The 11,807-nt window shown below is 39.4% G+C and overlaps 1 protein-coding gene and 1 long non-coding RNA gene across 2 annotated transcripts; both read left to right on the top strand.

The window, feature by feature from the left end:
- Positions 1–1,337: 1,337 nt before the first annotated feature.
- Positions 1,338–2,496, top strand: LOC117623418. Its single transcript, XR_004585124.1, has 2 exons — positions 1,338–1,377; positions 2,305–2,496. It is a non-coding gene; the product is annotated as an uncharacterized LOC117623418 (long non-coding RNA).
- A 531-nt stretch (positions 2,497–3,027) lies between these two features.
- Positions 3,028–3,968, top strand: LOC117622642 (protein OPI10 homolog). Its single transcript, XM_034353386.1, has 2 exons — positions 3,028–3,303; positions 3,403–3,968. Exons 1-2 carry the CDS (start codon positions 3,201–3,203, stop codon positions 3,861–3,863), a joined length of 564 nt encoding a protein of 187 aa, XP_034209277.1. The 5' UTR covers positions 3,028–3,200; the 3' UTR covers positions 3,864–3,968.
- Positions 3,969–11,807: the final 7,839 nt, after the last annotated feature.

Below are 11,807 nucleotides of genomic sequence, written 5' to 3'. Positions count from 1 at the left end.
CGCCGTTGCGTAGAGCACGGCGAAACGAGTCCGTAGACACGGAGTAGACTCGAATCGGAGTTCTAACGAAGAAAATACGATCAAAATACCGCGAAAGGCAAAACGGTAATTTGGAAAAGTCAGATTTTTATCTCTCTCTCTCTCCCTTCTCTCTCCTCATTTCTCTCTCCTCTCTCTCTCTCTCCTTCCCCGCGTGCGACGCCGTCCCCCTCCTCCCCTTTCAGTTTCAGTTGCCGCCGCCACAGGTCACGGCGACCCCTGCCGCTGGTGCCAGTCGAACCGTCTCACAGCCACCTTCCTTCCCCGACCTGTCGCCGGCCTTGGACCGCCGTGAAACGGCCGGAAACTGGCGATTTCTCGCCGGATTTCATCCAAAGTCCATCTCATTCGTTCTCCGTCGTTTCTCCACCAAATCATTCGAGTGAGGTATGGATTTCCACCTATTTTTCGTGCTCTAACTGGTGGTTGGCTGGGTTTAGATCGATTTCACCTCTAGGTTGCTCGATTTTCGATTTGAAAATTGGCCAAACTTCGGCCGCCGTGATCGGCCATTTCCGGCCACTTTTTGGGGTATGTCCAAGAACAAAAGTGACTCCAAATGGGGTGTTTTACCTAGGATAGAAGTTTGGAGTCTTGGTTCCGAGAATTTTCGACGAACCCTAATCGCTTTGGACACCCGATCTGCCCGCGCGTGTGGTGGCGCGTGGGCGAGGGTGGTGGCATGACTCTGGACAGTTTTGAGGTCCTCGTGCCGTCACGAGCGCGTAGGATTTCGCGGATCTCGATTCGGAGTCCGTTTGAGCCCCGAACAGATTTTCCATATCGCGCGATCCTTGGGTGCAGTGTCGTTAAATCGTTGGATCGCGCTGAATTTTGGATATGTCGGCTTACGTGATTTCAGGATCGCGTAGGATTCGACGGATTGCGAATCGGAGTCCTAGTTACTCCGAAATCGCGAACCCTGGGGCTAGGGTTTGGATTTTAAGTGATAACGTGATTTTAGCTAATCCGACCGTCCGTTTCGGACCGAATTCGCAGAACATGGTTCCCTCTCTATGAGGAACCTTCAGGGAAGCCCAGATTGGCCATCGGAGATCGTGGACCCCACGGGTCCAGGGTAGGCCGATCTGGCAATCTATCGCTTAGTTGAGCGTCGGACCTTCCAAAACTGGTCCAATTGTCTGAAAGGGATAATGTGGGCATAGGAGTAACTTGGGATGAGAAGCACGTATTTCTAGGAGCCGGGGGCAGGGTGTTTAATTTAAATTCATTTTATCCAGCAATTTATTAATTTATTATTCTTGGATTATCAGGCACAAGGAGTCCAGCTAACCCACAGGAGGGACCTTCGAAGGGTCCAGCTAGCTCGGACCAGCTGTGAGTGGACTTTTCTTTCTTAAAAAGATTTTATAATTATATTTTCTATTTGATCTTGAATAAGTGTTACGGCATGAGTTTTATTGTGAAAATATCTTTATTTTTATAAAAAATTAGCCAAGCAACAGATTTGAGGTTTTTGAGCCAAAAATAGTAGTTTAGCTCAGATTTACCAGAGTACAGAGGGTATCAGATTTTATCAGAGATAGTTATTTTAGACCACCATGTACCCACCCTCTATTTGGTGATTACCCAGAGTTGGACCGATGTCTACGGACATCCAGTCCGATTTCAGTCTATGTCAGTGCACTTGACTTTGCCTCACGAGTTTCGAGGACGCTCGGACCGTGAGTGTCAGGATTTGCGGCTCGGCAGACTTGGTGTCCCGAGACCTGCCAGGATTGCGGCTCGGCTGACTCTGTGTCCCCGAGACTTACTAGGATTGCGGATCAGGCTGACTACGGTCCCCTGCATCCTGCCTGAGCGACTCGAGCTGACTTGGTGTCATCGAGGACCTGCCGGCGGATCAGGCTGATCATAGTCCCCTGATTTCGCCAGTTTACTGCTCGGGTAGCCTGTGTGACGCCCGAGACCTGCCAGGGAATTGACGGCTATCACAGGGGTACAATTAGGTGGCAGTTTTAAAGGATTCTTTTTAAAACTTTTTAGTACAGCTATTGTTTCACTCATTTCTATCAGTATCTTCGATACTCAATATGTGTTACACTGATATATCTTTATTTAGTTATGTGAGCATTTATATAATTATATCTATTCGTGTTTAATTGAATATCTTGAGTTTAATTATGATCAAATCATAGCTTTTATATCCCTATGTTTTTCAAACGGGGGTTATTATGTTCTAAATTGTTTTCACGAACGTTATTTTTGTCCACTCACCATTTTAACCTTGTTTTTCGCCCCCAGGCCGTAGAAGAAGGAAGGAAACCACCCGGGCCATCATCTTAGCTCCCGCCCCACCACCGAAGCATAGGATCTCGTTGTAACTTTTCTTAATTCTGTAAATTTGTATAGAAATGCTCTGATATCGTGTTGAACTTGAGAAACTGGAGTAAGATCTGTTGGTTGAATTAGTCTGGCAGTTGGTGTGTTATTTAAGACTGTTTCACAGGTGGAAGATTTTGGGTTTGGTCAAAATACAGGAGAGACTCTGCCGAATTTTCGGCAGAAGTCTGAGGAAAATTTTAAAAGAAATTGAAAAAGGAAAAGGGTAAAAAGGTCATTCGTGCCCGACATTCGCCAGGTGTCGGACACGCACAGGAGTCGGCCCGGATTCCAAAGCGAAAATTGGGTCGGGTCCTGTCAATAAGTATGAATTGGATACACCCCCAGTGTACATCATACAAGTTCGTAAGTTACTTTGACACGAAAAAGAAATGAAAAAAGTTTTTTTTTTTTTGGGTACAAGCGATAATTTTTTTTGTTGTCATAAAAAATATAGGTGATAGTCTAAACTACACAGGTATGGGAGTTTCGATAGCTTCGAATGTAAGTTAATACATTTTTATATTGGGCTAGATGACATCAGAATAAAAAGAAAAGTTTTTAGATTACAAAACTTTTCTAGATTGTACTCGATGCTTCTCTTCTAAGACTTGACCAAATTCAAACCTTCCCACTCAGCTCACACACTGCCTACACGACCGTGCTTTCCTCTCTCCATTATTTCACCTTCTATATTAAGAGTTTCCTTTCTCCATTTCTTCTCTGCCCCGCTGCGGCTCTAGTCTTTTCTCTTCTCTTCGCAACAAAGTCAAAAAATACAAAAACATAAATTAACGGTTTAAATCACAATCGAAAATATGTTCGGCGTCGTCTTCCCGAACCGTAGCTTCCCAATGGACATTTCCTCCTTCTCCCAAATCGACACCTTCCACTGGATCCTCGACATGAAGACCTTCGTTGGTATTTTATTTTCCTTTTGGTCCATTTTTCCAATTTCCCAATTTTTTAATCTTCGGCGCACTCTATCACTCAAACCTATGATTTTTCTAACGTGCGCAGGGGAGGCCTACGATCAGGTCCGCGAAATGTGTATCTTCCTCTTAAACAACTTCACCCTCCCACCGGACAAAGCCCTAGCCGTCTACATCCAGTCCCCCGGCTCGTCCTTCTTCTTCTGCGGCGCCGTCACCGTGGCTCGTCCGTCGGCTGTGCTCTCCTTGCCGTGGCCGGCGCCGGGCGGCGAGCTTCAGCTCACTGCCGACGCGGTGCCGCTGTCGGCCAAAATCGGTGTGTCGGTGGAGGACCTGGCGTCGCTGCCGTCGCTCGACGTCACCGCCGAGAAGCGAATAGAGCGATTGGCGATGAAGGTTGGGGAGAATCTGTTCAATTTCATGCAGTCGTTTTGTGGTGTGGATGGGTCTAAGCTGGTGGTGCCTATGGATATTTTGGATCGGTGGTTCAACAAGTTTCAGGAGAGAGCTAAGCGCGACCCTGAGTACCTGAAAGGCTTCGCTTTGTAGTTTTGTAAGCTCTGCTCTGTACTTTTCTCTGTATTGTTTGGTTAAACGAAGTTGAATTTTAAATTTGTAACGTGTTTTATGAAAATTGTGAGTTGATTTTGGTACTGCCTGTTTTTTGTTTGGGTGAATTTCGATTGATGACCAGTTTCAAACCAACTGTTTAGCAAAACGCTAGAAAACTTCGCTCTTACTTCAGAAATGCGTGGGAAACTTTACTGGAGTTTTGGAGGTGACAAGGGTGTTAAGGGACGAGAAGAATAGGTTCAAAATTGTGGGTTGTGAATGAGAGAGAATTGGTGGTATGGTATGTTAGTTTTTTGGGAAGGGCATGCAGGTAGAGTTTTGAATGCTGGGAGGGGTCTGTCTAAAGAATGCAATTTAGCTGAGACAATGGTGGGTTGTTTGAGTTGTCGGTCTGGATTTGCGATGCTAATGCTGAAATATGGCATTATTGGTGACATGAGTTATTTTGAATTAGAGGGCGAGAAATCGGTTAATCGGGGTACTCTGAGTTGTTAGTCTTCTTTCATCTAGTCACATTATTAGATAACAAAGTGTGTTTGAGATTAGACTTGGCTTCAATTTTGTACATTTTGAATTTTACTCATGTGTTGTTGACTGGCATGTACTTTAAACAAAAAAAAAAAAGGAGAGATGTAAATGTTGATATAGATGAGTGGTAGTACCCTTCAAAAAGTGTATCGAAGACTCTACTTACCCTGACTTTATGCTGGATGATTTTAGGCTGTTGTTATAACTTATGTGGATGCACTGCAGTTGCACTGTGCTATCCAAGAGTGTTCATGCTGTAGTTTTTTCACGGTAGTATTTTATGTCCTTATTTTGATGCAGTCTAGAAGTCAATAGTATTTATGCTTTTATGTTAGGAGAATCTGAGAAGTGGTAGTCTTTAATATCGTTTATTATAAATGAGTAGTTCGAAGAAAGTCCTGAGAGTTTAAGGTCATTACAGAAACCATATCTTTTGAGATATGAATCAACTTTACAGAATTTTCCTGCAGCATACGCTTAGGATTGTGATGCAGTCTAGCCCTAGGTGTTACACCTAAGATATATCGAATCAAGATGGTAGTTTCTTATATTTTCTTAGTGAACTTCTTTCCCTGTTCCTTAATTCCTATTCCATTCCACTACAGTTTATAGCCCAAGTTACACTATCAATTGCATTTTGTTCCGTCTTTTTCTATATCAAAATAAAAGATTTTGTACTTTCTAAGATCAGAAGCGCACCCAAGAACTCAATGGAATTGAACCAATTTAGAACTCGATGGAATGGAATAGATTTAGAAATGAGATTATTATCTGGTGATCTACTAGACAGTATCAACATTTGCTTGCTTTGTTCTGCTACCTTGAGTTGAGACGAGCAGTTTTGTATATGCTTGAAATGTGGTTGAGAGACAATTGTTGATGCCTTGGACTGCATATAGTTGAGAATTTTGTTGTCAATAATATTTTAAAATCGAGTGCCCATTTGGATGGAATGATTTAGAGGATTGGGTAACTTATGTGTTAACTTAGGAAGATCTAAACCACATTAACATATTGTATCACATGTTAAAAAAGGTGTTGCGAATGTAAGTTTTATCGGTACTGCCCCTTGTGTTATCAACATGAAATGAAATCCACCATCTTGTAGTTATTGAAGGTCGTTCAAATTTTCTCTTAGATATCCTTTGCATGAAAATGAACATGAACAAATTTCTTGGCAATCTTTCGAATATCAATTATATGCTGTATCCTTGCAAATTTTTCGCCCTGATTAATCTGCGTCATTTTTTGATTGTTGTGGTCATTTGTAAGATTTCTTGGACACCAAGTGACTATTTATTCAAAGCAAATAAGAAATTTTCGCGTTAGTTCGTGTAAAAAATTAGTATTTAGTATTATTGATCTTGAAAATATGGGGGAATATTGGCCAATGATCGTGAACGATGTTGTAAAGTTAATAATGGAGCCCAAAATTGTAGAACTCACTACCTAATTGATTGAAGAATATTAATGATGCTTGTCTGCCAAACACTTGAGGGAAGCCAAATGCTTATGAGTGAACAACCAATATTTTGGCCTATGAGTGAACAACCAATATTTTGGCCTATAAATACACCTCCATCAGTAGAAAACACAGCTCTCCAAAAAAGGATGAGAGCACACCAAGTGAGAAAGAAAGAAAGCCCCGGTAGAGAAGGAAGAGAGAGAGTTTAGAGAGAAATTTTCCAAGAGAGAAAAATCAGTAAGCCACATATATTGTAAAAACTAAAGTTGTAGCCCTATTATTTTACATAGTGAAAAAGTTACTGCTGCTGCTCTCCGAGGACGTAGGCATGGCCGAACCTCGTTAAATATTGTGTCTCATCTACTTTACTTTATTGCACATATTCCAGTTATTTTATAACATGTTATCAGCGTGAAAAGCTCTTAGGTATAATTTTTGTGCTGCACTATTATTTATACTACTAACCATTGTGTTGATGTAAGGAAAAAAAGTAGTGGAGGAGCTGTGGTCTGCTATAGAGATATACGAGCAAACCCACCAAAACAAGATAAGCTCTCTGTCTTTTTTATCTTCTTCATTTATTTTATTAATACTATATACTATTCAATACCATTTTTTGTATATACTGACTATTCAAAAAGTTTGAGTTGTGATAATTGCAGGTGAGAGAGCAAAGGCATGCACATATGCACAATGATCACTTCAATATCATTGTCGGCCATGATTCTTTTTATATATGGTTGCTTTATATATTATGTTAAAGCATCATCAACTTTTTGGTTTTGATATAACATATTATATATATAAGGGTAAACGACTGAATACCCCCTTGGACTATATCGACTATCGAAATGTCCCTCATAGATTATTTTTTCAGCCAATTTAGCATTCGAATTATTTTAAATGGCCAATTTAGCCCCTGCCGTCAAGTTTTTAGACTTCTATTCAATTTTCTGTTAATTATAAAGGTAAGTTTGTCAATTTACAATGACAATACTAAAAAATAATAAAGAAAATATAAAATCATAATTTCTTCTCTTTTATTATTATTATTCTTTTTCCTTTTTCCCTTTTCCTTTTCCTTCTTCTTCTTCCCTCTCTTTTCTTTCTTCTCTCCCCGTCTCTGGAGAGACTGCTACTCCGTTGGCTAAGTACAGGTTGTGGACCAGAACTTTGGTCTCTTTGGTTGTTGGGTTGTAGCTCATCAATCTGCCATGGGGTCTGCCCCCTAAAATACCTGATGTTGCTCTTTCATTGGAAAATACCCAATCTGCCATGGGGTTGGGGTTGTAGATCATCAATCTACAATGTTGTAGAGGTGGGTCTTCTTCTCCACCTCCACTGTTGCTCTTTCACTGGGAAAATATCCAGCTCTTTCACTGAAAAAACCTTACAGAAGTGGGATTGCAGATAGAGGGTTTGGGGGATGGGGTGGGGAAGACGTTGATTCTAGGGTTTTTTGTTTTTGTTTTTTTGCTTCTTTAGTTTTTAAAGATTTAATTAGTTTTAACGGAAAATTGGATGAAACTACATGGAAACTAACGGCAAGGGCTAAATTGGCCATTTAAAATAGTATGATGGTTAAATTGGCTGAAAAAGTAATTCGGGTGGACATTTCGATAAGCGTTATAGTTCAGGGGGGTTTTTGACAATTTACCCTATATATAAAGGCAATATACTCAAGTTATATATATAGACCTACACGGCATATGTATATACTCAAGTAATATTTATAGAATATTATTTGATATGATAGTCTTAATCTACTATATATATAATCCACGATTGCTAGAAGCAATAACTGTCAATTTATTATATATGGATATATATATATATATATAATTATATCAAAATCAAAAAGTTGATGATGCTTTAACATAATATATAAAGCAATCATATATGAAGAGAATCATGACGGACAAAGATATTGAAGTGATCATTGTGCATATGTGCATGCCTTTGCTTTCTCACCTGAAATTATCATAACTCAAACTTTTTGAACAATAGTATATACAAAAAATGGTATTGAATTATAATATTACAGTCTTGATCTCTTGGACCCCTGTAGTCCAAGAGATTTATGGTCACTCACCGTTGGATGTAAATTCAACGGTTCACTCATTTATGACTTGAATCGGGTAATAATCATTTATGTCAGATTGCATTTATATATATCATTTTGAACCATTGGATTAATATCCAACGGTGGGTGACCACAATCTCTTGGACTCCTGTGGTCCAAGAGATCGGGACTGTATAATATTAATATGAAAAGTTGATGGTAATATAATATATTATATTTATTTGCTCTTGTATTACAAACCACTAATAAAAACAGACCTTTGGTAATACTAAACCTATTATCAGTGAAAGACCGTTAGTAATACTAACACCTTTCTTATTTTATTTAGTGGTGGTTTTATCCCTACATTTACTGTATGGTGTAGGTTTATTATCCGTATAGCAGTATTTATTTAAAAGTGTGGTGCAGGTTTATCGTCCACACTACTGCCTTTATTTTTATTTAAAAGTATGGAGTAGAATTAGTGCTCATACAAGCACATTTACTTTATTATTTAAAGTATGGTGCAGAATTAACGTCCATACATGAGGTAATTTAATTTATGAATTCATTTTACCGCACATTTACATTTATTTAAAGTATGGTGCGGGTTTATGGTCTATATCAGCAATTTATTTTATGGATTAATTGTGCGGTATGATGAGTTTTTACAGTATACAAATCAGGACCAGAAGCTCCTTGATCCTTATCATACAACTACATCTGGACTTGAAGATCCTTGATGATATATTGATATGAGAGCTGACAGTCTCTCTGGTACTGTATTTGTAAATAAGTGACCGGACTTGAAGATCCTTGATCCTTGACATGTAAATAAGGACTTGGAGTTCCTTGATGATGTAACAATACTGTATTGGTTAATAGTGCCGTACACATGAATAGTAACTATACTGGCAAATGTACTATACGCATGAATAGACACAAATTTCATGACTTGATGAATAGTACCATATACATGAATAGTGACGTATGCATAAATTTTAACCATTTTGGGTAAACCATCACTATATACAAATGGGAACATGCAATTCCTTAAACTCATGGATGAGCAATTAAATGAGATGCCAGAAGTTCCTCAAAACATGGACAATTATGTAAGGGCCTGAAGTTCTGAAATATATACAAGAAATTATAAAAATGTCCATACCATGAGAATATGTGATTTTGGCCCGAAGTTCAAAATCTGACAATATTGAGAACTTGAAAGTTCCAATAGTTAAATGGACAACCCTTGCAAATTATGGTACATCGCATATTTCTTTCGCATAAGAAAATGATAAATTTAATAAAGTTTGATTTTGTTACAATCGACACCTCAAGAAAGAAATATATTTCGTGAATTCCAGTTGTTAAAAATACACCGTGCAATGGATAATATCAGGATAAACCTCAAAGATGAATTGAGGCTCCCCACATATATTGTTATAGTATATAATTCGGGCCGGAAGCCCATTGATCCAAATATATGAGAGAGTCCGAACATGAAGTTTTGAGTATATAGTAGTTAATGCTCTTCACTACTATATTTCGATATTATCATGATTTTTACTCAATTTATATTTCATACCCATTTGAAAAAGGCAAATAAATCAAGCATACATAACTAATATTAGATACACAAGTTAATGCAACTCTTGCAAACCACAATCATGCAAAATCAAGCCTCTCTAGTCACTCAAGCAAATAAATCATGCAAGCTAAGTAGTTATCTTGGGCTAATCCACCAAGCATTTTCTTATATATCATGCCACCAAATAGGTCAACTCTTGGTAACTCTAGTAAGTGACCTCCAAAATTACAGTGTCTAAGAAAGTTCTTCAAGGCAACACCCTCGGTTTTTAAGAAGGATTGAGTTTTAAGCGGGACCATTGCGACCCCTCCAACCTTCCCGGAAAAGACCTGGGTGTAATTTCAAGAGACCCTTAATTGGTCATCCTTGAGTTGCTCCCAAACCCATGCCATGCCATGCCATTGCAATTTATTTTGGGTTGGAAATTGATTATTTGAACCATTTCAATACACATTCATGGCCCCAATAATCAAGGGGGCTAATGTTGAAGCCCAAAAAATCCACGCTTCGGCCCAAATAAATTCTCGGTCCAATGCGATACCTTATCAAGAAGAAACCCAATTTGGGCATGCAAAAGTTCGTCATATACTCTTTGCACACATGTCACGCCAAGCAAATAAGCAACATGCCATGCTACAAGCTTAAGTGGGCCCAAGCCACGCAAGATGCCAGGGGCTTGCTTGAGTGGGTTGTGGTATGGATGATAATAAATTATCATGAGGCCCATTGATGGGCAGAGAAATGGAAGTCCCAGGTTGCTTGGGAGCCTTGAGACTCAAGCCCATTTCATAGGCTCAAACATGTGGATAAGCACAAGAGAGAAAAGAATAGCCCATCACTCTAAAGAAAAATAGCCCAACCAAAATAGCCTATTGACTCAACCAAAAAGCCCAAACATTTGATAGAGAAAGCCCACTTACTCAATAAATCAACTTGACCCATACAATTACAATAGAAGAGTTGCAAAGCTCCAGCACTTGGCTGAAGAATAAAGCCACGAAGGAAAGTCTGAAGAGTTGCTGGGAAGCTCCAGCACATGGGGGGAGCAAGTTCCAAGCAAGAAACATTCAAGGAACCAATGAATATTAGCCTGCGAGCTGCCAGAAGCACCCTTCGAACCAGCATACATACCCCAATTTCTTCCCCCATCAGACCTGGCCATGGAAAAAGAAAGAAAGAAAGAAAGGAAGGAGATGGCTGGGAATGGAAGTCTCCCACTGGAACAGCTGCGAGAAAAAGGCCTTGAGTTCCTCAAAATCTCTGATTTTGTGCGAATAGGCAAAGGAAATTTCACCAAGATAGGAAATGTCAAGGGAGGAGATGAGAAAGGAAGGGAAAAGCTTGGCCAAAATGCATAGAAAACATTACGGTTTCTTGGAAAAATATGGCTTCCAGCGGCTATAAAAGGGGCCTCTTATAGCCAACCAAAAACCAACTCAGACTTAGAAAGCAAACTTCCTCTCTTACCTGCAAAAACCCAGCAATCTCGTGCACTATTCACCCTCCTTCTCCATTTTCTTCTTCTAGCAGACTACTTGTACATCTGACAAGCTGCCGGAAGAACATAGTTCTTTCTTTCTCTCTTCTTAGCCAAATCAGCTTGCAAACCTCTTCTTCCTCACCTTAAACATTCCCATTTCTCCCTAGGAAGCCATATTTTCCTCTTTGGTGCTAAACTCATGCTGATTTTGCTTCCATGCCATAAGCTTCTCATGCCAAGCAAGAAAATTTATCTGTAAGCATCAAGAAATTATCTGTAAGTTGCTGTTGTTTTAGTTGGTGAAGGTAACCAGAACGCTTCCTAAGGCTCAACTGCCCTTTCGAAGCGCTTTTAGGGCTTGATTTTCGAACTCAGACAAAGGGGACAATTTCATCAATCTACCCTTTACAGCAGCCCAGCCCGTTTAAGCTGCCGGAAGAAAAAAGCCCCTACAGAAATATAAATTGAGTAAAAGTCATGATAATGTTGCAATTTAGAAGTGAAGAGCATTAACTACTATATACCCAAAACTTTAGGTTCGGGATTTCACATATATTTGGATTCTTGGGCTTCCGGCCCAGATCATATAATATAACAAAATATGTGGGAAGCCTCAATTTATCCTTTGAGGTTTATCCTGGTATTATCCATTTCACGGTGTATTCTTAACAACCGGAATTCACAAAATATATTTCTTCATTGAGGTGTCAATTATAACAAAATCGAACTTTATTAAATTTATCATTTTCTTATGCCAAAGAAATATGTGGTGTACCACAATTTGCAATAATACC

The sequence above is a fragment of the Prunus dulcis genome, chromosome 3, assembly GCF_902201215.1.
Source record: "Prunus dulcis chromosome 3, ALMONDv2, whole genome shotgun sequence".
NCBI lineage: Eukaryota > Viridiplantae > Streptophyta > Magnoliopsida > Rosales > Rosaceae > Prunus > Prunus dulcis.
The sequence above is the reverse complement of the archived record's forward strand: the minus strand, read 5'-3'. Positions and strand labels throughout refer to the sequence as shown.

Coding starts and splice junctions, on each gene's coding strand:
- LOC117622642 (XM_034353386.1), top strand. CDS start 3,201: ATGTTCGGCGTCGTCTTCCCGAACCGTAGCTTCCCAATGGACATTTCC. Junction 3,304..3,402: donor CGACATGAAGACCTTCGTTG/GTATTTTATTTT, acceptor TAACGTGCGCAG/GGGAGGCCTACGATCAGGTC.